A 25,613-nucleotide genomic window follows, 5' to 3' on the forward strand; every position below is an offset into this window, starting at 1 on the left:
AAGCTCCCAAGAGAGAACACAGTAGCCATGCCAAATCTGCTCCCTGTGTTTTCCCTTCAGAGCAAGTTTCCAGAAAATAAAACAGTCTCCTTGTCTATTTTCTGCTCTCTACCCTAGAATCTAAGTTCCCCAAATCCTACCCAGGGCCCTCATCTGTCTTGCTCACCTTGGCATCACCGAAGCCCAGCACAGTGCCCATCACAAAGGAGACACTCAATCTTTATTTAATGAAGAAAATGAACCCACCACCCATTGTTCCTGGCCTCAGATCCTCCTGAAGTCACCACTTACAAGTTTCTCCCTGAACTAGTTTAGTCACACCCTGCAAGGCACACATCCGAAGAGGTAGGAGATAAAGTGAAATGGTTATGCCCATGCTCTGGATCTGAAATGCCAAGGTTCAAATCCCAGGCTTGCCACATATTAGCTGAGTGACCGTTGCTTAACATCTCCAAGCCAATTTTATCACCTGAAAAAGATGTTACTTACTTCACAGGGTGGTTGTGAGGATTCGATGAGTTAACAGTGGATAAAATACTTAGAAGGGTGCTAGATATATAATAAGCATTATATACACTTTAGCTACTGTTTTCATCTATTTCCTCGTTGTGCTCTTATTCATTAGTTGATTTATAGCTTTCCTCTCCAATCAGACTGTAATTTCTTGAAGGCAGAGACCAATTCTGGATTCCCACAGTGAACTAACTGCACAGGCCGCCATGTGAGGGGGATGGGGCAGAGCTGGGGTATGGCTCTTGATGTGGGTCTACTTACATGGTACAAAACTATGAGTATGTCATGCAAATTTTTTGAGCTTCAGTTTCCTCATCTGTAAAAGGAGATAATATCTACCCTTTGAGATGGGTGTAAAGAGTAAATAAAGTAATCCTTGTGAAAGAAAATCATTCTGAGGCTGGAGGCAATGATGACTGTTAGAGCAAACAAGCAGAAAGTATTCAGTAAATTCATCAGCTCTGCAGTTCAATGCTGGCTGCCTCTGGTGTAGGTATTACACATAGGATGTGCATGATTCAAACAAATGAATGACTCTGAAACTATGTTCTGTTCTCTTCTTCGGCCTATTTTCTATGATTGTCTCTGACAACCGACGGTGGTTTCAGAAGCTTTCCTTAGCTATTAGTCAAACAGGAAAAACATACCACTCATTACAACCAGCTCCATGAAATAAGATATTCTGGTGTTTAAAATTCTCTCATTTGGTTATAGGATGTTGCTGACATGCCCATCAGTAAAGAAAAAAAACAAAACAAAACACATTTTTAAACACAATGGAAGTGAAAATTAAGCTACTGTATTAATATGTACTGCATAACATCTCCCTAAATTACAATAATTTCACAAGACTGAGAGTATCCTCATTTACAGCAAAGTGCATTGAGACTCAGAGAAGTTGACTTAGCTTGTCTGAGGTCCCTAAATTGTAAATGGTGCAGCAATATTCAAATTCAAGTGTGCTTGGCTTCTGATCTTATACTTTTTTTGTGACTAAACCATGTTGTATTTCCCAAAGTTCCTCAAAATCTTGTATTAGCTCTGAAAAATGTAGGTGAGTCATATTAAAGCTATACATGGAATTTAAAGCCAGAGTAACTAACAGAACAAGATTATAGTTTCTATCATATTGCCATTAAAACAAAACAAAATCAGTGTATATCAAAGAAAAGAACTTATACTGATCTTTCATAAAGTTTCAAGATTAGAAGAAACCTATGATAAGAGAATACATGTTACTACAGCATTGGAAAGAATGAAAGAATAAGGCCAGACAAGGCTCTAAAAATGAGCTGAGACAAGCCTCTGATTGTACAGAAGGGACAGGAACCAGGCTTTCCTGACCTCTAACAGTTTTCTTTTCAATAGTTCTTATGGCAAAGCACTCAACTAACACCTTCCACAGAGAGTAGAATTTATCAAACCACTTCTCGAGGCATCCAAGCTCCCAGGTTCCTCCACAGAATCTACATGTATAGGAAAAGGCACATTAGAACCAACCAGAAAACCCTTTACTCGTTTTCCCAGCATGTTAGAGAGGCACAGACTGGGGAGATGGGAGGGACAGATGTATTCCTAAACCCATCAACAAAATCCTCTGACATTCCAGCCAGTTGGTTCCAGACCTTTGGAATAAACAATGAAAATCTCAAACTATAAAATGTTTAGCTTTCCGCTCTGCTGACAGTGGCAAAATGAGGAAATGCATTAAAAGACCATTGAAATGTCTCCATGCAGCCTCTACAAACCAGTTAATTATCTTCCATTAACACTGAGCTGTCAGGACTGGCACAGCCTGTTAACTTTCTTGACCTTCCTCAGTCTGCACCTTGTTACCCCTGCAATGTTTCGTGTTTATAAAGATAGGAGACTCCAGCTGCTCCACCTGACAGAACTTAATTTACATTTGGCCTTCATTAAGATGAGAGTCAGAATCATTGAGATCAAATGGAAAAGCCAGACTGCTGGGGGTTATGAAAAATTCAAATGGCATTTTCCCTTTTATCTGACAATTCTTATTAAGGAGACATACATCAACCTGAAGCACAGAAACTTTAAGTATAAAGGGCAGGATTAAAATTCCATATTGCAGCACTAGGACCTGAGTGACTTGGCCCAAGAACTCTGGTGGTCTTAGTACATCACTTCTGCCTTCCGGGAAGTCTGCACTCCTAATTCTGCCCAACTCCCTCTAACACCTGATTTCAGGCAAGGACAAGGAGCACATGAATGACAGCAACACTGAAGTGAGTGTTCAGCTCTGACTCGTCCACCTAGTTCACCCCTCACAGCCAATCAGTCTCAACGTCCTCCTGATATTATCCCCTAAAGAGTTCTAGAACCTATCTCCTCTGCATCCCACAGCGCCTAATTCAGATCGCATTACTTATCATCTGGAGTACTGCAACAGACCCTCAGTGGGTCACCCTCTTCATAAAATATATGTTGAGTACCTGCAAGTTCCAAGTATTTGATTAGGGGTAGGAACACAGCAAAGAACAAAATGGATAAGGTCTCCATCCTGCTGTGAATTACAGTGGTTGGAGGGGCAGGCATTATACAGATCATCATACAATCTGACATATGATTACAATTTATGAAAGCCACAATGGAGTAAGATGAAGAGTGCAAAGACAGGAGACTTCTGATTTATGTGAGGGTCAAGGCTTCTGTAAGGAGGTGACAATAAAGCTGAGACCTAAATGATGAGTTACAAGCAGTGGTGAGTAGAGGGAAGAAGATTCAGGGGCAGAAGGCACAGCATCACATCATCAAAACCAGGGGTCAGTAAACTTTTTCTCTAATGGTCCAAAGAATAAATATTCTCAGCTTTGCAGACCATACAGTCCCTGTCCCAACTACTCGGCTCGGTCAGCCATAGACAACGCATAGATGAATGAGGTGGCTGTGTTCCAGTAAAACCGTACTTATGGCCACTCACATTTTAATTTCATCTAATTTTCACACATCACAAAATATCATTATTCCTTTGATTCTGTTTCAACCATTTGAAAACGTAAAGGCCATTCTTAGCTCCTGGGACATCCGAAAACAGGCAGCAGCCAGATGTGGCCCATGGTCCAAGCCCAAGTCAAGAATGACTTAGGAAGAATTGGGTGTGTTTGAGACACGCTGAGGGCATCCCTGCGCAAGGCTTAGAGTGAGCAAGGTGAGGGCTACACAGTAAGCACAGAAAAGGGGCAAAAGGACATCACATAGTATCTTCTGGCCCATGTTACAAATTTTGGAACTTATCCTAAGAGCACAGAAAACGTAACAAAGTGCTATCATCGGGGAAGAAAACAACTTCTTACTCCCCCACACAGTTTCTCACCCCTAATCCAATCTCCTCCACCCTGCCAAAGGGATCAAGAACACTCCCTCCCTTGGCTAAAAACCATCAACCAATCTCTATCACCAAATAAGTCCTTAACAAACTGAGCCCTGGCCTCATTTCCTGCTCCACTCAGGCTCATGTCCTGGGACCTACGTCCCTTACCATAAATGAACCATAGTCTCTCTCTAAAATGTCTTCCCTGTCTTCTCTATTAAGCAAAACCTCCACTCTTGAGGCTCATCTCAACTCCCCCAGGAAGCAAATTATTTTCTCAGAAAGCACTTAGCATATTCCTGTGTGCCTGTGCTTAGGTTTCCCTGTCTCTTCCTCCACCCACTCCCTCCTTATTCTAGTACTGCCCCTCCATTGTCCCCAGTAGACTCTGTGCCCCTCAAGGGAACCACTGAGTCCTCTTTGTGCTCATGCCCCCAGTGCCTATCAGATTATTGGATTATAGCAGGACCTCCTTTAAAATTTGGCAAATTAAGGAATGAATAAAGAGTGAACAAATGACAGCCCCATAAACCCAGCATAGTCTCATGCTCTGACATGAATGTGCAGTGGAACAGCTCTACAGAATCTATCTAGCTTTCTGTGTCTCAGTCTCCCATAACCCCACCAAAAACTGTTTACTGGCCTTGCCAGCGTGGCTCAGTGGTTGAGCAACAACCTATGAACCAGGAGGTCATGGTTCAATTCCAGGTCAGGGTACATACCCGGGTTGCAGCCTCGATCTCCAGTGGGGGGTGTGCAGGAGGCAGCCAATCAATGATTCTATCTCATCTTTCGAGTCTCTCTCTCTCTCTCTCTCTCTCTCTCTCTCTCTCTCTCTCTCTCTCTCTTCCTCTCTGAAATCAATCAATACATATATATATAAACCTATTTACTGATTCTCTGCAAATGGATGCTTTTCAGGATACCAGGGCAGAGCCCTTAACATTGAAAGTGAATTCCTAAGTCTGCAAGAGCACAACATCAGCAACACCAGGGAGCAAGTTAGAAATGCAAATTTTCCCTGCCCACCGCAGGGCTACCAATCTTCAGTTAACAAGCTCTCCAACTGATTCATTTACACTTTACAGTTTGAGAAGCGCTATAAAGCAGCCAGGTCAGGCTTTAAGGAGATGCTAAAAGTGATTTTAGAAATAGCTCTGATTTTCAGTTTGCAACCACTGCTATACCAAAGAGACTCTCAGCAAGGATTCCTGTGCATGCTTACCAAAAATTAACAATAAATTTTAGAAATTTTTCAAATGGGTTTAAGGTTCAGCCTTCAGGTAATTAAATACAGAATGGAGCAATATTTAGAGCCTTACTCAGAACATTCTGAAATGGAATTGGTTAGGTGGAGGGAGGAATGGATGGATGGTCTTAGGTGATGGTCAGTGCTATGCAATCTAGAACTCTATTTTCTATGGGCTTTATTTAGTGCATTTTGATCGCAAGTGCTCTACGGTATCCTGAGAAACTCATACTGAATGTATATGTAGATCTCTGGGTATACCGCCCAGAGCTGGCCCCGAAGTAGGGGCTCAATATGGCCCTGATGGTGCACCAATGACCACCTGCCTGGTCCTCCTCACTTAATTCCATACCCCTCTTCCTTACCTGTGGCCAAGAAGGGTGATATATCTACCCCGTTTGTTCTCTCGCACCATGTTTGGGCTGGTTTGAAGGACCCCACTGCCCTCATTCCTGGTCCTACCCTAAGTTGCACCCTGTACAGAGGGTTTTAGTACCATGAGACAGGAGTGGATGACTGGGGTTTGGAGCCCAGTAGACATGGGTTGAAATTCTGGCTCTACCATCTGTTTGGGAAAGGCATTTAACCCTCCCTCTCAGCCTCTGTGGCCCATACACTCTACCAGGCACAGCTTGTTAGGAGAGCACGAGTTAATGTTACAGAACACAGAGTGTGGGGCAGTGAAGAGTGGTTCTAGATTCTGATTTGTATTTCAGCATATGTTTGGATCAGGTTTTCAAACTTTATGTAGACGGAAAAAGTGACGTCTGGGATGAGAATCGCTCCACCCAAAATCACACAAAGTGATGTTAGTCAAGAAAAATCAGGATCCTGAAAGCCCCAGTGCCTAAGACACCCTGTAGCTTTTGAACTGCAGCAACTATAAAAGCCTTTCTAGAAATTAAAACTCACAAAACAGTTAAATATATAAAGTAGATAACAAGCCAAGCCTACTCAGATTTTCTTTTTTCTTCTTCTTCTTCTTTTTTACTCAGATTTTCTTTTTTCTTCTTCTTCTTCTGATTTCAGAGAGGAAGGGAGAGGAAGGGAGACTTATTGATCAGCTGCCTCCTGCATGCCCCACATTGGAGACCGAGCCTGCAACCCGGGCATATGCCCTTGACTGGTGATCAAACTGATACCTCCTGGTTTATAGGTGGACACTCAATCACTGAGCCACACTGGCCAGGCATACGTGGATGACTGATGTCCTTTTTGCTTATCTCCCTTCTGCCCCATGGTGGCAGTCCAGGGATACCTTCTCAGCACCTTAAACTCTCCCCTTCCCCACGTACATTTTGAGTAATTGAAGATGCAGCCCACCTGACAACTCAGAGCCACTGAATAAATCACGCCACGTCTTACTCCTTGGATGGATTCTCTCTCCAGCAGACCACCTAGGGGTTTTCTAGCCCAGAGGTTCCCAGAGGACTTGAACTTTCTCACACATCCATCTCTAAAGGGAACCATTAAGCTGACATCACCACTCTCTACACTTCATAAAGGATCCTGACATCTGGAAAGGGGAACCACCTGCAAGTGCTTCGACCAGAGATTACCATATCACTCAAGGACATGAAAACTCAAGTGCAGGTGAGATGAGAGAGGAATACCCAAAAATGCCACCAAGGCCAGAGTAAGCATTTGGGGCTAAGAGTGCATAGAGAAAGAAGATTCTGGTCAGAAGACCTGGACTTAAATCCCAGCTCTGCCACTTTCTAATTGGAATGGTAATTAACCTCTCTGAACTTCAACTGGGTACTGGATATTCAGAGGCTCAATTTCGGAGTCAGACATTATTAGGTTCAAATCCTGGCTCAGTCACTTGGGTGAGTTGATTAATCTCTATGAGCTTTAGTTCTCTTCTTTACAAAACACACACCAATAAAATAAAATAAACCCCTCTTCAGGATTGCTTTTAGGATCCAAAGAGATTATCTGGGTTAAACACTTATCACAGTGCCTTCCATGAGTTAAACACATAAAAACAAGAGTCACTTAACTGCAAAGTAATCAATAAAATGGGGTCAACCTTCCTCAGGGAGTTGCTGGGGAAAATCAAACATAACGGACTGTGGCAGGGTGCCTGGTACAGACAAATCCACAGTGAATGGAATCCTCTACTATTACAGTTGACCTTTGAACAACACAGGTCTGAACTGCATGGGTAGATTTTTTTCAATAAACATGTACAGTACTGCAAGTATTATGTTCTCTTCCTTATGATTTCCTTAATAACATTTTCTTTTATCTAGCTTACTATAAGAATACAGTATATGATACATACAATATATGTGTCAATCAACTGTTTATGTTTTCAGTATTCACATATATAAAAGGCCATTAGTATTGATGTTTTGGGAGACTTGAAAGTTATAGGCTTTCGTAGGGTGTCAGCACCATTCATTGTTCAAGGGTCCACTGTATTAGTATCCCCTCAACTCCATGCACTCACCTCCTTTAGCCACAGAAGCTTTGGGGCCTGCATTTCCACGGACATCACACCCCCAACGTACTGCAAGACGCTGTGTTTGGTGTTGTTGATCCTGTGCACCTGACTGACGGCTCGGTGGTCCAGCCACATAATGATGTTCCGACGGGAATCCCCTAGCAGAAACAGAGCGGTGAAGACACATTATCATCCTTCTAAGTCAAGGGCTATTATGGATTCCCCAGGGCAAAGAGCTACACCACTTTTATAATTTCCCCCATCAACAAGGAACAAGTGAAAGGATCACCACCAGGCTGAACAGAACACTCTACCCAGCCTTGGCTTTCCCTTCACGAGATGTGTTCTTTGACTAAAGCACCCAGAGTTAACCGTCTACGCTAAAACCAGTCAAGCTCCCCCAACAAATTCTACCAGCATCATTCTCTCTCAACTTCTTCCTTTCCTTTCCCATCCCTTCTGTTCTGGAAAAACTTTTCTGGGTATATATTCAGAAAAACAGCCGGTGAAATAATCCCAAAACAATACTTTGGCTGTTTAAGATCTGTCTCCTTTAAATGTGGACAAATATTTCAATGGTATAATACATTTAATATAATACATCTGTACAATGGCTCTGATTTGCTTATATTCCCACTTCTAGTCACTTTAGTTAAAATAGTTTTTTAAAATAAGTTGTTTCCCTCACTCAGTTGGTTTATTGGGTGGAGTGGGAAGCACACAAGTTTTGGAGCCAAGCAGACCTAATGGCGAATGCTTCCTGTTATAAGCAGAGATGTACTGAGAAACTTACTAAACTTTTCTTAGCCTCAGTATTTTCATCCATAAAATGGAGGTAACAATACCTAATAGCATATAGGAATTAATAATGTACATAAAGAATATAGCAAGCACCTGTCACATAGTAGGCCCTCAGAAGAAATAAGTCACAAGGAATAGAATTTAAACCCAACTGGAAAAGGAGCATATCCCCTCACATGCTACATTTACTGTCTCGCACCACAGAGGAGCTGACCATCCCCTCCTCCCTTCCCCAGCCTGGCAATTCAGCATTACTGATGGGCAAGCCACTCAGTACTCTTGACAGCCCTCTACTTCCTCAGAAGGCAAAATGCAGAGAACAGCAGTGACTATACCTGGGAAATTATAAGAAGGAAAGATAAAAAGGGACCCAATAGTAATTAAGCCAGGCACTCTCACACATGATTTTATTTAATGGCCAAGTAATTGTAGCAACTACATATGTAACTTTGCTAATAGCAAATGTTTAAAAAGCTCGGTGTGTGAGTGTGAGTGTGTGTGTGTGTGTGTGTGTGTTTGTGTGTGTGTGTGTGTGTGTGTGTGACTTAAGCCCTGTGCTAAACATTTTACCAAAAAAACATCTCATTTAAGTCTCAAAACAATCCCCTGATCTCGGTCACTTTCCATGACAACCTGACTCTAAAGTTGAGCACATGCCTACTATCTCACAGCTGGGAAAAGCATGAAGTGTGCTTTGAGAACAGATCATCTGTGCAGAGAAGGGATAAATAAATTGGTAAAATGGGTAAACTCGAGTTCCACATATCAACAATGGTAATGGTACCAGCTGGGACATTTTTAAACACGATATATGTTGTTTGTTGTTTCGGGTATGTACATATGTGGTCAAAGCACAGAAACGTGTTTGCGAACATCAATCATAGTAGGATGGTCACCTGCTGGGCAAAGGGTGCAGGAGGGAGAAGGCACGGGTTGGAGCTTCAAGGTGTTCTTCCTTTTCAAACAAAAAAGGATTTGAGGCAAATATGGCAACATTTCATCTGTTTATTCTTAGTAGTGGGCACATAGGAGGCTGTTATTTATTTTCCATATGTTTAAAAGAGAATTTTTAAAACTTACCAAAAAAAAAAAAAAAGACAACCTAAAAAAATATGTAAATTAGGTCATAATCATCAAAAGGAGGCCAGGGCTCAGTCACTGGGCTGCCTGCATGGAGAGATTTGGGGCTCCACAAAAGCTCCTCAAAAATCAGTAATACTTCGAAAGTAAGAGAAAGTACATAAGACCTTCCGTAGGCATGCCTCAGATTTGTTTTTAACAGCAAAATGATTCTACTGTACAAGGTCTGGTTCTCAGTCCTGGTTGCACACTGGAATCCCTAGATAGCTTTAGAGATATGGATGTCCAGGTCCCATTCCAGACCTGTCATCAAATCAGAATGTGGGAGTGTGGGTACACACGTGCACACACACACAGACATGCACATGTGTGTGGGTGTATGATATTTAAGAAGCAATATCAGTATTGCTTACATATTGTATAGGATGTGTCTGGTGCTGCTGGAAGACAAAAACACCTGTTGCTGAACTTTCAACTATAAAGTACCAACCAGCCCTGGCCGGTGTGGCTCAACTGGTTAGGCCTCCTCGTCCCCTGCACCGAGAGGCCACCTGTTCTATTCCTGGTCAGGGTACATGCTGGGATTGCGGGCCTGACCTCCAGTAGGAGGCATGCAGAAGGCAGCCAATCAATGTTTCTCCCCCTTTCCCTTCCCCTCTCTCTCTAAAATCAATAAAAACATTTTTTCCCCCAAAAGAACCAATCAGCTAGCACTGCCTTTACATGAAAGGCTCTCAACATGCAGTCAGAATGACACAATGAGAGCTGCGCCGGCTCAATACTGTATTGTATTTATTATGATTATTAACTTTTACTTTTAGGCAAAAACCGGCAAGTTAATCGTTTTTCAGTTCTTGAAGAAAACCACAAATAAAGACTCCACTAAAAATTCATTAAGTCTTTTATTGAGCAGCTACTATATGCCAGGCACAGTGCTGGGATGCCAAGAATGGGCCATAGACCCTGCCTTTACGAAGCATGTGGTGTGCTGACTGCCAGAACAGAAGTGAAGATGTGGGAAATAGAGGAGGAGGAGCAGAGAGGGCACTAGGTTAGCTGAGCCTGAGGCTGCACAGAGAGCTCCCAAGAGGCAACAAAGCTTTAATTTAGTTGGTTAGCCAGGTGAAAGAGTAAGAAAGGAGGCTCTACACAAACTGAGCTCAGACCCAGAAGCTATCATATTTTAAGAGAACTGGGGGCAGTATGGTAGAGCAGCCTTTGGGTTACATCAGGCATGCCCCATTTTACTGCACTTTGCCTTGCTGCACCTTGTAGATACTGCGTGTTTACAAACTGAAGATAAGATCCTCAACCAGCAAAAAGATTACAACTCGCTGAAGATTCAGATGACAGCAATTTTAAGCAATAAAGTGTTTTTTTAACTAAGGAATGGACATTGTGTGTTTTTTTATATCATGCTAGTGCATACTTAGCAGACTACAGCATAGTGTAAACGTAACTTTTCTATACACTGGGCAATTCATGGGACTCACTTCATTGCCATAGTCACTTTATTGCAATGGTCCACAACCAAACCTGCCAGAGCTCCCACGTATGCCTGTAACTAGTTTACCTAAGGCAGTGGTTCTCAACCTTTCTAATGCCGTGACCCTTTAATACAGTTCCTCATGTTGTGGTGACCCCCAACCATAAAATTATTTTCGTTGCTACTTCATAACTGTAATTTTGCTACTGTTAATGAATCGTAATGTAAATATCTGTGTTTTCCGATGGTCTTAGGCTCTACAGCAGCGGTTCTCAACCTGTGGGTTGTGACCATTCATAAAACACAGATAGTAACATTACGATTCATTAACAGTAGCAAAATTACAGTTATGAAGTAGCAACGAAAGTAATTTTATGGTTGGGGGTCACCACAATATGAGGAACTGTATTAAAGGGTCGCGGCATTAGAAAGGTTGAGAACCACTGACCTAAGGGCAGGTTATTTATCCATGTATGCATTCAATTAATATTTCGAACACCTTATGTTCCAGGCATACTTGAGGGGAGAAAATGACTATGAATCAGCAAACACCTCTAAGCATTAGGTGTCCGTTGCACAGTAGCCTAGGTAGTAAGTCCTTCCCTGGCCCCTTGGTTGCCTTCCTTCCCGAGAGCTCTTACAGCTGGGATGTCCCAAACACAGTTATGCCTTCAGCTTGATGGGCCCCAGAGGGAGGAAGCAGGCACCAATGCACCACTGTCTAACCCAGGAAGCAGGCAGCCACAGTACCACTGTCCACCACAGGGGCTGTTCTGGTCTTCAAAGGAAGAAAGATTAAACAAGAACGGCCTGACAATGAGACTATTTCATCAGATAGTAACAATTTGTATTCTTAAACTATTGTACTGAATATATTTGGGTTTTGGGATTTTTTGGTGGGTTTTTGTTGTTGTTGTGTTTTGTTTGTGGTTGACATCTAACGATGGTAACAGTTTTGCCCATTTTGTAGGTTTGATTTTTTTTTTTAATATATATTTTTATTGACTTCAGAGAGGAAGGGAGAAGGAGAGAGAGTTAGAAACATCAATGAGAGAGAATCATTGATCGGATGCCTCCTGCATGCTCCCTACTGGGGATCGAGCTCACAACCCAAGCATGTGTCCTTGACCGGAATGGAACCCAGGATCCTTCAGTCCCCAGGCCGACACTCTATCTACTGAACCAAACCAGCTAGGACTGTAGGTTTGATTTTAATGGTGATGGTTAATTTCCTGACTCCACTCTCTGCTCCTCACAATTACTCCAGTTAACCAATCAAGAATTGGTCACCGCAGCCCAGCGGCATGGCTCAGTGGTTAAGCGTTGACCTATAGAACCATAAGGTCACAGTTCAATTCCCTGCCAGAGTATATGCCTGGATTTCAGGCTTGATTCCCAGTGTAGGATGTGCGGGAGGCAGCCAATCAATGATTCTCTCTCATCATTGATGTTTCTATCTCTTTCTCCCTCTCCCATCCTCTCTGGAATCAATAAAAAATGTATTATATATATATAAAAAAGCGTTGGTCACTGTCATGTAGGTAGCGGCAATCGTTAAAGAACCTTTAAACCACCTTTAAAATTCTAATACCATTTTCTAACATAGGATAATCTATTTCAGATAAAATCTACCCTTAATAGAACCTGTTGAAAGGCAGGAAACTGGTGAGGGGCACCTGCAGCTGGATGCATTTGATGAATGGGTACATCTTAACCTTTTAGGTGAAAAATAATTTTTTCAACACTCATAATTAGAGGCGCAACCTAGCTACCCTTTTAATAGAAGGTCTGTTAACAGGAGGCAATTCTACCTACAATGAGAGAAATGATGGCATCCAGAGAGGGCAAGTATCTAAGCAGATCTGACAAGGAACTCTCATCTGCCACTTCGCTGTTTTTGTTCCTGCTGTTTTAACTGTCCATTCATCTGTGCCCAGTGATCCTGCAATAGTAGAATTACCGAGGGAGCTTCAAATACGCTGATGCCCTACACTTGCACTAAGCCAAGTGAATACAAATTTGGGGGGTTAGGCTCATGAATATACAGCCAGAGTTTTAAAAACAACATGTGTTTTTGGCAGGTTAGAAGGTATGTGTCCTTAGAACTTTTGTTGTTGTTGTTGTAATCCTCACCCAAGGACAGATTTTTTCCCATTGCTTTTTAGAGAGAATGGAAGGGAAGGGGAGAGACAGAGAGAGAGAAACATCGATGTGAGAGAGACACATTGATTGGTTGCCTCACGCACACGCCCCGATCAGGGATCCAGCCTACCATCAAGGTACATGTCCTTGACCAGAATCAAACCCAGGACCTGTCAGTCTGTGGGCCAACACTCCAACCACTGAGCCAAACCAGCTAAGGCCCTTGGAACTTTTAACACTTAACACCCCACCCCAAATAAGAATTCCCCCTACAGCATCCCTAACAGGCGATCACCTGACCTGGACTTAAAGCCAATAAGGGAAGTGCTGACAGCCTCCCAGCATGGCTGGACACATCTCATAATTGGAGAGTGCCTGCTGCTGCTGAGCTGAGGTCTGCTGGTTCAGCCCCATCCTTCGGTCTCTGCTTCCAGACAAATGCAACTGAGCCAGTAAAAGAACAAGGACAGTCCATAATCATCTTTGAAGCCCCAGCACTTAATAATAGGGCTTGGCACAAAGTAGGTGCTAATAAGTATAGCAAGAAGGAGAAGTGTATGTGTGTATGTGTGTGTGTGTGTGTGTGTGTGTGTGTGTCTGTGTGTGTGTGTGTGTGTGTGTGTGTGTGAGAGAGAGAGAGAGAGAGAGAGAGAGAGAGAGAGAGAGAGAGAAGGTCATCATTATTCCTGTGCTCTAGCTAAGATCCAGGATCTGCCTGACTCCAATCCCCAGGTGTCCCTAGTGTACCCCAGTATCCACAGCCACCAGTGCAGAAAGACACTGCTACAGCAGTATCTACTACTAAAGGTTATTAAACATAATCCAGCCCAAAACATGTCTGTAATGGCTACCTTGGCAACAACTGACTGTGACAACACCTAGAGCCACATTCCTTTAGATGCACTTTCCGGTGCATCATAATCTCCACCACTCCCAAATGATCTCTGCTCATTAAAAAGTTAAGTATCGCCAAAACCGGTTTGGCTCAGTGGATAGAGCGTCGGCCTGCGGACTCAAGGGTCGCAGGTTCGATTCCGGTCAGGGGCGTGTGCCTTGGTTGCGGACGCATCTCCAGTGGGGGATGTGCAGGAGGCAGCTGATCGATGTTTCTCTCTCATCGATGTTTCTAACTCTCTATCCCTCTCTCTTCCTCTCTGTAAAAAATCAATAAAATATATTTTATAAAAAAAAAAAGTTAAGTATCTGGTTGGAGATTCATCTCGTACACTAAAAGCTTGCAGATTCCTTCCCAGTCAGGGCACATACCTAGGTTACAGGTTCAATCCCCAGTCACGGCACATGTGGGTAACAACCGATCGATGTTTCTCACATCAATGTTTCTCACTCTCCCTTCCTTTCTCTGAAATAAATAAAATCATATCCTCAGGTGAAGATAAAAAAATATATATATCAGTTGAAGTGAAGTTTGTCATCATGCATTACCTAACTGACCAGTGTAGACTTCTGGGTTTCAAACTCAGGGCTACAGCTATTGACAGAAATTCCCCAAAGGGGACACATCCTCACTCCCTGTGAAAAATTTCTGAGGGTAAACCCAAGCGACACTTTACATTTGTGGAGTCACAACCTCATTAGAACAACCTCATTAAATGGGATTGTCCTTTGGTCTGGCCATTGAAAACAGAGGCCATCTATTCCCAGTTTCTGTGTGATACATGGTCCTGTCTGCCTTGTTCTAGTTCCTTTAAATGGACTTGGCTCACCCACTCAAATGAGTGTTGTATAGGAGCTGCATATGCAAAACAACTACAGACACTGGCACTCTTCTTCTAAAAAAACACCCAGAGCACTTGTCTGTTTCAAGGCTACCCACTCTGAGATAATAATGAGTCCGTGTCCTTCCCTCAAGCTCTCTACGGTGGCTCTTGTGCTTTATGGAGCCAAGTCTCTCCAGAATCCAGGCCCCTGATGCCACCCTACTCCGACCAAATGCTAGTCAAGCTTTTAACCTCTAGGACATGATTGCTGGCATCTATGCCTCTCCTCTAAGTCTCACTTTCACTGGTAAGAGACCTGTGCCCTCATGTCCCACCTGGGCCCTTTGGATTGAACAGCCAAGTCTGCCCCAGCATGTCTCCCACCACCAGGGAAAGAGAGAGGAATGGTCCTACCTTCATGGTTTACTGGTAAAGGACGAAACTGCTTATCCAAAACAACCAGAGAGCACGTGGCATCAAACCCAAGCCCTCGGATTTGGTTTAAATCGATCCCTTGTACAACTTTCTGTTTTAAAAGAAAACAAGAATATAAATTACAATGCAAGGCTTTTTTAAAAATGAAAAGAAATTATGATTAGAAGAAAGTGAATCATAGAATAGAAAAAATATTTACAACGTAAAATAGATAAAAGCTCAACATTAGGATTTATAAATAAATAAGAGAAAGACAACCAATCTAACTGGAAATTAAACAAAGGGCATGACGCATCACTTCATAAAATATAAAGAAATAGTCAAAGAGCATATAGAAAGACTCCCAACTCCATTCCAATTCAATAAAATATAAAACATACCAAATTAAAATATACCACTCTTTGCTTTTCACATTGGCAAAAATGTAAAAGATTAATAGCATATCTTGGCCAGATATGGAGAAGTGGACCTTTTAATGTAGTATAAATTTTGAAATTTAATTTCATAATATTTTTTAAAATGTAAGACATGCATTACTTTTGGCCCAGCATTGCCACTTCTAGGAATGTATTTTAGCAAATTACTAGCCTAAGCAAAGAAAGTCACCTGTATATAAGGGTTAACTGCAGCACTGCTTAAGAATATATTTAATAATTAGAAAAACTTTTACATTAAACAAACTATGGTACATCTGTAAAATGAAATACTCTACAACAATTAAAAAGAGTTAGAGAAGCAACTTCTGGGAGTGGTGGTATGAATAGGTCAGCAAATCCTCTTAACAAAATAAAAGGATAAAACTGGGGGCGGGGGGTAAAAATCATCAAAATCAACCATTTGTGCCTGGATGATGTGGTTCAGTCGTTGAGCGTCGACCCATGAACCAGGTCATGGATTCGATTCCTGGTCAGGTCACATGCCTGAGTTGCATGCTCAATTCCCAGAAGGGGAAGTGCAGGAGGCAGCCAATCAATAATGTGTCTATCTCTCTATCCCTCTCCCTTGCTCTCTCTCTAGAAATTAATAAAAACATATAAAAACAACAAGATCTATTTGGGAGGCTATAGAAATTTACCAAAGCCACATGACAAATTGAAATGTATTTATTCTTGAAAAATCAAAATTGTTTTTATAACATTACCACCCAAAAAACTTAAAAAAACACAAAAACTCTAGGATCAGATGGCTTCCCTGAGAAATTACACACAAAAAAATTTTAAGGAAAAAACAATATTTTTCCTACACAAACTTGTTCAGTACATAGTAAAAGAGGGAACATTTTCCAACACATTTTACATGGCCAGTATTACCCTGATATCCAAGGCCCACCCCGCCCCCAAAATAAAGACATAACAAAAAGGACACTATAGATCAAAAACTGTCATGAATGTAGTTATAAAAATCCTTAACAAAATATTAAGAAACTAATCTTGCAATATATTAAACAGCATTATACACCAAGATCATATAGTTACCCCAGGAATGCAAGAGTAGTTTAATATCTATAAATAAATTAATGTATTACACATATTAACAGAATAAAGCACAAATAAATATCAAATGATCATCTCAAGAGATGCAGAAAAAGAAAGAAAACAAAACACTCAATAAACCAGGAAAAAAGAAAACTTCTAAAACCTGATAGAGAGCATCTATAGGAACCTGCAGCTAAAATCACACTTCAGCCCTAGCTGGTTTGGCTCAGTGGATAGAGTGTCGGCCTGTGGACTGAAGGGTCCCGGGTTCGATTCCGGTCAGGGGCACGTGCCTGGGTTGTGGGCTCAATCCCCAGCGGGGGGCGTGCAGGAGGCAGGGGATCGATGATTCTCTCTCATCACTGATGTTTCTATCTCTCTCTATCCCTGTCCCTTCCTCTCTAAAATCAATAAAAATATATTTAAAAATAATAATAATAATTTTAAAAAAAAATCACACTTCATGGCATGGCAAAAGATTCCCCCCTAATATAAACAATTCAATGAGGGCAAAGATAGTCTGTTTCACAATGGTGGTAGAACAACTAAAGGCCCATCTATAATAATAAAAGCGTAATATGCAAATCGACCAAACGACCAAACAGTAGAAGGACCGTCCAGACGACCTTCTGGATAACCATGCTATGACACGTACTGGTGCCAGGCCAGCCAAGGCGGGTGCAATGCGATTGATTGGGGGGCCCCGCCATCCCCCCACAATTGCCCCACAGAGAGAGGCCCAGGCCACTGGCCAGCAGGGCAATCGATGGGGGGGATGGAGGGAAGGCTCTGCGATTGCCCCAAAGAGGGAGGCCCAGGCCAGCCAAGCAATCGCCCCTCATGCCTGTCGCCCACAGAGGGAGGCAACTGGTGGTGGGGGAGGGAGGGTAGCGCCGCACAGATGGCAAGTAGTGGCAGTGGTGGGGGCAGGGCCAGCTGGCAGCAGCCTGGGGAAGGAAAGCCCCGATAGGCCCTGATCGCCAGCCAGGCCTAGGAACCCTACCCAATTAGCGAGAGGGCGCAGGCCAGGCTGAGGGACACCCCCACCCCCTGCCCCGAGCACGATTTCATGCATCAGGCCTCTAGTATCATATGAAAAAAAAAAAAGGACTTAGCTTATACCATATACAAAAATTAACTCAACATGTATCACATTCCTAAGTGTAAGAATTAAAACTATAAGACTTGTAGAAGAAAACATAGGAGAAAAATCTTTTGTGACCATGAGTTAGACAAATATTTCTTTAAAAGCAAAACTCAGCCCCAGCTGGTTTGGCTCAGGTGATAGAGAAAGTGGAACCCTCATATACTAATGGTGGAAATATAAGATACAACCACTTTGAAAAAAAACAAGGTTGACAGTTTTTAAATATAATTTACTATACAAATCAACAATTTCACACCTAGATATCTATCCAAGAAAAATAAAACATATGCCAACACAAAGACTTGTATGTGTATATTCATAGCAGCACTACTCATAATAACTCAAAATTAGAAACAATTCAAATATCCATCATAGTTTAACCAAATGGTAAACAAATTATGGTATATCTATACAATGGACTAGTACGTAGCAAGAAAAAAGGACTAACTACTCATATGTGCAACAACATGAATGAACCTTAAAAACATGCTAAGTGAAAAAAGTCAGACACAAAATAATGCATTTTCTATGAATTCATTTATATAAAACTAGAGGCCCAGTGCACAAAATTTGTGCATGGGTAGGGTCCCTAGACCTGGCTGGCGATCAGGACCGATCTGTGGGGTGACTGGCAGGGTGATAGGGGCCCCAGCTCACACCCGCCATGGCTGGCCTGGCGATGCCCGTTTGTTGGCCCTGTCCCCTGCCGCCACCGCCAGTCAGGGGCTGGGGGCAGCTCCTGCACTGAGCATCTGCCCCTGGTGGTCAGTGCACGTCATAGTGACTGGTCATTCTGCCGGTCATTCCGCCATTCGGTCTATTTGCATATTAGCGTTTTATATAGATAGATGTCTAAAAAAGAGTAACTATAAATATAGACAGTAGATAAGAAGTTATCTATCTATGGGGTGAGAACTGACCGCAAAAAAGAAATAAGGAACTTTTTAGAGTAACAGAAGGTTTCTAAAATTGGATTAGCATGATGACTGCACAACTCTGTACATTTAATTAAATCACTGAATTATACATTTAAAATAGATAGATTTTATGGTGTGTAAATTATACCTCACACTGTTAAATATAGGTTTAAAAGTTGAGCCATAAAAAATGAAATGGAAAGATATCCATTTCAATACAATAAGGTAAAAAACAATAAAACCAAAAAGTATACACAACAAATTGTTAATGGTAATTGCCTCTGAGAGCAGAAATGGCAGTTGGAGGAGATAGGAGATTTTTCACTTCATTATGTAATTTTTATAAGTTGTAGAATAATAGATTTATTGATTAACTCTAATTTTTATTTTTGTTTCTATGGTTTTCTTTTTTGAAAAAACATGAGTGGCCATAATCATTAACATTTACCATTCCCCAGTAACTTCAAACCTGACAAAAACCTTTTAAATCCCACAAAAGCCAACCCAAAAGAATCCATCTCCATTTAAAATGCATAATTCTTCTTTTTGCCTGTTTTGGAATGGCAGACTTGTAACCTAGGATTCAAATTCTTACTATGTACCATGTTCCTCATATAGGAGCTATACACGATTATAGATTTTCAACAACAACAAAAAAGCATTCAATTTGTCAAGTAATAATAAATAAAACAATGCTACCATGAACTAAGCACCTACTATGTGCCAGGTGCTTTAGATACATTATCTTATTTAATCCTTACAAAGTCCTCTGAAGATATATTTAATATTTCCATTTCATAAAATGTAAGTGGAGGACTGGGGAGGAAAGGGGGAGCAAGTATTGCACTTGTCACACAGCCAGTAGATGGCAGAACCAGAATTCAAACTCTGAACCTGTGTTCTTTCTATTGCACCATACTGTCCGCCTGTGTCATCAGAGATTTTCCTAATGCCCGAGAGACTCACCCTGTGGACAGGGCATGTGCGCTAGGGGAGAACATTTGCTAGTGACCTCTGGCAATACCTTTGCCCCACAGCGCCAGGTGAATGCCCTCTGTCTTTACGACACTGATTGATCTAGACCAGTGATGGCGAACCTATGATACGCGTGTCAGCACTGACACGCGTAGCCATTTCTGATGACACGCTGCCGCATGCCGAGGATGAAACATTTGCTGCTCCTGAGGATGAAACATTTGCAACTAGAGTCTTGGAGTTAGTTTTTTTCTCAAAGTGACACACTACCCGAGTTATGCTCAGTTTTTTGGCGAAGTTTGACACACCAAGCTCCAAAGGTTGCCCATCACTGATCTAGACTTACAAGAGCATGAGGACCAGACCCAATTCCCTGTCAGGCACCATGGCCTCATGACAACCTGGTTTCAATGCCTGGTTTCAAAGCCTAGCTCTGCCACTCTGGCTATGTGTGACTGAGGGCAGGTTACACAATTCCAGCCATTCTAATCCCCCTCTGGCCTTGCTGGACCGCATCTCCACAGCATTAATAGGCACAGCTTCCTCTGTCTGGCATGTCCATCCTTCCATCTTGGCCTGGAAATCACTGGATAGTGGTTAAAAATCAATGGTACTGGGTGCAATCTGAGTCTGAAGCCTGGCTCTGCCACTTACCAGTCATATGACTTTGGGAAGCCAGAAAAACAGTTTCCTTGGTTGCATAAAGCTATTACTTGCCCCTATATCTCCTCATGATGTTATGAAAATGCAGCAAAATAAAGGGTGATCAGCCCAACATCTGGCATTTGGTGCATGATAAATATCAGCCATTATTAGAATAAATTAGCTGTCTCAAATCTTCTTTGAATTCATGGGACATAAATCAATGAATCAATAGGCCAGCCCTAACTTCTACCTGCCCTGTGGCCCCACTGGCCTCCGTGCCCAGACAGCGCAGGCCTGAACTGGGCAAGCCCATCTCTCACAGACCTGCAGCTAGTCAAAGGAGGTAATGGGTGAGAAAATACAGAAGACTCAATAAACTCAATACCACAAGGCAGCTTTGGAGTAGAAATGAACCTGGAAGATGGTGTCAAAAAGCCATCTTCTGGTTGCAACTCCACCACTTGTGAGTCAGTTTAATCCTGCACTAATCTCATTACCTTTCTGAGCCTCAATTCCCTGAGAGGAAAGATATCTCCCACGTGAGGATCAAAGGAGTCAATTGGTTTTAAAGTGCTTTGGAACTAGTAAATTGTATCTAATAAAAGGGTAATATGCAAATTAACCATCACTCTATCACAAAGATGGCGGCGCCCAGTCCTCTCAGCCCCGCCGAGTCCCCCAGTTCTGGGGAGCAGCCACTGAGAGCGGGCAGCGTGAGCAGCCTGGTGGAATGCTTGCTTTGTCGCCGCTGTGACGAGGCAAGCGTTCCACCCCAGCCTCAGAGGGCCTCTGGGCAGCGGGCACAGAGCAGCCAGGGGGGTGGTGGGAGAGACGCTTGCGTTGTTACCCTGGTGACGAGGCAAGCATTCCATGCCCGGCCGTGGATGGGCCTCTGGCCAGGCCAGGGCACGGAACGCTTGCATTGCCTCATTAACTTACTGTTCAATTGAATCATTTTTATGTATAAACTAGAGGCCCAGTGCACAAAAATTCGTGAACTGGGGGGTTTGGGGGGGGGGGGGGGTCCCTCAGCCCGGCCTGCGCCCTCTCGCAGTCCAGGACCCCTCGGGGGATGTCCGCCTGCCGACTTAGGCCCAATCTCCAGGCCAGTAGTCAGACATCCCTCTCACAATCCAGGATACCTCACTCCTTACTGTCCACCTGCTCGCTCCTTACTGCTCGGCTCACTGCTCCTTAGTGTTGCCGCAGAGGCAGAAGAGGCTCCCGCCACCGCTGCTGTGCTTGCCAGCCGTGAGCCTGGCTTCTGGCTGAGTGGCACTCCCTCTGTGGAAGTGCACTGACCACTAGGGGGCAGCTCCTGCATTGAGCGTCTATCCCCTGGTGGTCAGTGCGCATCATGGTGACCGGTCGTTCTAGTCATTCCACCTTACCGGTCACTTAGGCTTTTATTATATAGATTATAGTATGCTCTCTGTGTCATGTAAGCACATATATAAATGAAAGGCAAAGGGATGGTGATCAAAAAGAGTGGATATACTCAAATCTTCCTAAGAATCATGGTGGGCGTAAGCTTCCAGTAGGAACAAAGCAAACACTCCCTTCAATCTATTTTATGAATCCCCTCTGAAGAGTTCCACATTCTAATCAAGGCCTTTCAGTCACAAAGGTTCGGTGTCTCCATCTCTAAAACAGTAACCTATCACCAGGAACTGGAAGAATTGTAACACGCATTTACATCTGATTTGTTGGGGAGCCACTCTTATTTCCCCAGTCTTATATGGAAATGCCTTATGATCATGCTTACTCAAGAGTGAGACCACCCCACCCTACAACCCCACCTCCATCTACAACATCCCAGAATCAAGGCCGTCAGGGTCACACTACCCAGAAGGCCCCTGGGACTTGACCTGCTGACCTAAGGATTCTTTTCTACACTGTTATTAATGGAAGAAGAAAGCAGTCTAGTAAACTCACCCCAATGCCTTGCCATCAAGGGAATTTCCCTGGCTAGAGAGAAAGCACATTGCTCTTCTAGAGAATTTCCAGAGAAGGAGATTACGGCAACTTGGTTTGGTAACCTGGTCCATGTCTAGCAACTGTCAACTCGTAGCTATGGGGCAGCAAACAAATATTTGGAGAAGGGGTTGTGCATCGCTTTGTTCTGACTGTGGGAACCAATTCAACCCTGCATGTGTTTTAGATCAGCAGGCTCTGCCATATTGGTGGGGAGACAGCAGTTTCCAAAGAAAGAGCTGGAAGGTCAGAGGCATACCTGGTTTTATCTTGAGCTCTATTTGGAGATAGGGTCGAAGCCTGGGGCCCCACAGACAGAATCCAGCTTGCAATAGAGTTCTGTGTGGCTGGTCCTGTGTTCTTTTAAATCTTGATGTGAAGGCCTTTGTCAGCTCTGGGGGCATGTGTGGGGCTATGCAATCCCTGAGCCCTGATTCCCTCAGGCCCATCGCTCCCTGTTGCCTACACAATTCAATTACTCACTCATTCAGTCAGTCGGCAAATATAATCAGGCCCCTTCTAGGGTCAGGCTGTGAACTCCTCTGGGTACTTGGGAAACAATGGAAAGCAAATTATATTTTTTTAATTCCTTGCTCTTTTGGAGACTATATTTTAATAGGGATAGATAACAGCTAATAAACCAAATAAATTATATAGTGTATGTATAGTACACAAGAAAGTGATACGTCAGGGATCAGGAATGGCTGGAGGATGAAGAGGTGGTTGCTGAGAAGGTGAGATTTGAGGAAACACTTGAAGGACCTGGAGAAAGTGTTCCAGGAAGGAAACAGCCAGCGCAAAGGAAGGCCCAGAGGTGGGAACAGCAACGAGGCCAATACAGCTTGTGTCTGTTACCTGTGAGGCCCCTGGAGGCTCTCAATCTGACAAAATCTCCTCTAGTGGCTCAGAAAATGAATCAAGCCGATTGTGGACCGTCAACTGCACAGCATCCTAGCTGAGGTGTGGTGTTGTCCCTTGACGATAAGGTGGGGAAATATAGGCCAAACTCTGCCTTTTATGTCAGTGACACCAACATTCTTCCAAGAACAGAAACTCTGAAACTGCCTCTACCTCGTTCCTCTCCACTGTCACCAAATCCTGTTAGATCTTTCTTCTCAAGTCTCTCAATCCTCCCCCTCCTACTTATTCCTCCACCAACATTCTAATCCAGCCATTCATTGTAAAGCAGATAGTATTAAGTACCTGTGCGTGCCAGTATGAAGGACACAGGCCTCCCAGAGCTGACAGTTCAAAGGAATCTCAGCCCCCAGAACTTCATTAGAAGAATCATGCTGCCTCCAACTGGCATCCTTGAATGTAGTGCCTGTTCCCTGCAAGCCATCTTGAATCTGCTGCTGGTCACTCTGAAACTCTGAGTGATTCTGGAAAAGCTTCCTTATGGGCCTCAGAACCGGCTAGCCAGGTGTGCCCCTACCATCACTTCCAGTCTCCCTTCTTCCTCCTACTGGAGCCCATCTGCTCCAGGGCTGGCTCCTTGACATCACCATCTCGCACTTCTGCCCACACCATTCCCCAGTTCTGAACGTCCTCTCTTGAGTTCCCCAGAGTCATGTTTAGCCCTACATCCTTCCTCAAACTTTCTCCACTAACTGGGAGTAGGGAGGTCCCAATTTCTTTAATCACTCATTTTTTTTACACTCCCTGAGTCTATTGTATGTTAAGACCTGGGTGAGCAAACGATAGGTCCACCCTCCTAAAACATAAAATCTGGTAGGAAAGATAGATATTAACTCCAAAAATGAATGGCTTTATTATTTATTCTATTGTTTTATTTGTTTATGCAATGATTTTATTGATTTTAATTAAAGAGTGAATGATTCATCAACCATGTAAAGTTCTAGAAAGGAAAAGTACAAGATATTGTGAAAACATTTTGCAAATAAAACAGGACTCAATCTGAAGATGATACTGGGCAAGAAAAGGTTTCTTCCTTGAAGACCCGACTTCCTAGCTGAAAGGCAGTGCAGCTCTAGCCCACAGGACTCTCTGCGATGGGAAATGGTCTGTTCTGTGATGTTTAACACAGTAGCCACCAGCCAAATAGCTACTGAGCGCTTGAAACATGGCTAGTGCAACTGAGAGACCAAATTTTAAGTTGTATTTTTCATTGTAATGAACTTAATAGTCACACATGGCTAGTGAGTACTACATTGGAGAGTGTGGATCTAAGGATGAGCAGGAATTAAATATGTTGGCAGTGGGCGGGGAGAAGAAAGCACGTGTGTGAGAGTCACGAGGCTGGAGAGAGCACCACATGCTGAGGACGTGGCAGGAGAGGGTTGCTGGGATTCCAAGCTGAGAGAGGCATCGTGAGAGGAGACAGAAAAGGAGGGTGAAACCAAGCCATGAAGGGCCGAAGGCCATGTTAAGGAATTTCAGTTCTATCCAAATGGTATTGAAGAGTCATAAGCAAAAGAGCGACATGATCAGGTTAGCATCTAAAAAAAAAAAAAAGAATCATCCACCTCCAAGAACAAGAATGGACTTGAATGGAAAGGGCATACATGAGGATATCAGTTAGGTTCTCACATGAATCTAGACAAAAGCTGAAAGTATGTTGTGTTGAAAATGGAGAGATGTGGAGAGATACACAAATTTATCCTATCCGATTTCAGGCTTATCACCTATTGCCTACCCTGGGTGACTAAGGGGAAGTCAGTTAAGTCTCTGGGTATCAGTTTTTCTTTTCAAAGGTAAAATGGGAACAACCCCTTCCCTATCCAACTTGTATGACAATCAAATGGATATGAATATGGGTTAGGGAGATGGGTGAAAATGTGAAAGGAATGAAGAAGTACAAACTATCAGTTATAAAAACAGTCACAGGGATATAAGTAGGGCATAAGTAATATCCTACCTATATAATAAAGAGCTAATATGCTAATTAGACCGAACAGCAGAACGACCATCCAGACGACCTTCCAGATGAAGCCAGGGCTGTGAGGGCCAGCCAGGGCTGCGAGGGCCGAACCCCTTGCACGAATTTCGTGCACCGGGCCTCTAGTAGTCAGTAATATTGGAATAACTATGTATGGTATCACATGGGTACTGGACTTGTTGGGGTGAGCACTTTGTAAGGTACATAAATGTCTAATAACAATGTTTTGCACCTGAAACTAATGTAATATTACATGTCAACTGTTAATTTTTAAAAAATTATAAATAGCCCTGGCTGGTTTGTTCAATCACAGTGGAGAAGAGAGAAGAGGATCTGGAGCCATCTCACTAGGGGTCTAGTCCTGTCTCTAATACTTG

The 25,613-nt window shown here is 43.0% G+C and overlaps 1 protein-coding gene across 10 annotated transcripts in view; it reads right to left on the bottom strand.

Moving 5' to 3' along the window:
* FGGY (FGGY carbohydrate kinase domain containing) overlaps positions 1-25,613 on the bottom strand; it is a 396,863-nt gene that overhangs the window by 342,493 nt on the left and 28,757 nt on the right. For 8 of the 10 annotated variants that reach the window (XM_079776812.1, XM_079776815.1, XM_079776808.1 and 5 more), the window contains 2 exons: positions 15,184-15,295; positions 7,549-7,700 (listed from right to left, as the gene is read on the bottom strand). In XM_079776812.1, coding sequence (XP_079632938.1) covers positions 7,549-7,700; positions 15,184-15,295 — 264 coding nt within the window. The remainder of the gene's footprint in view (positions 1-7,548; positions 7,701-15,183; positions 15,296-25,613) is intronic. The other 2 variants (XM_079776809.1, XM_079776819.1) reach the window with 1 other exon arrangement.

The sequence above is a fragment of the Cnephaeus nilssonii genome, assembly GCF_951640355.1.
Source record: "Cnephaeus nilssonii genome assembly, chromosome: 7".
Taxonomy (NCBI): Eukaryota; Metazoa; Chordata; class Mammalia; order Chiroptera; family Vespertilionidae; genus Cnephaeus; species Cnephaeus nilssonii.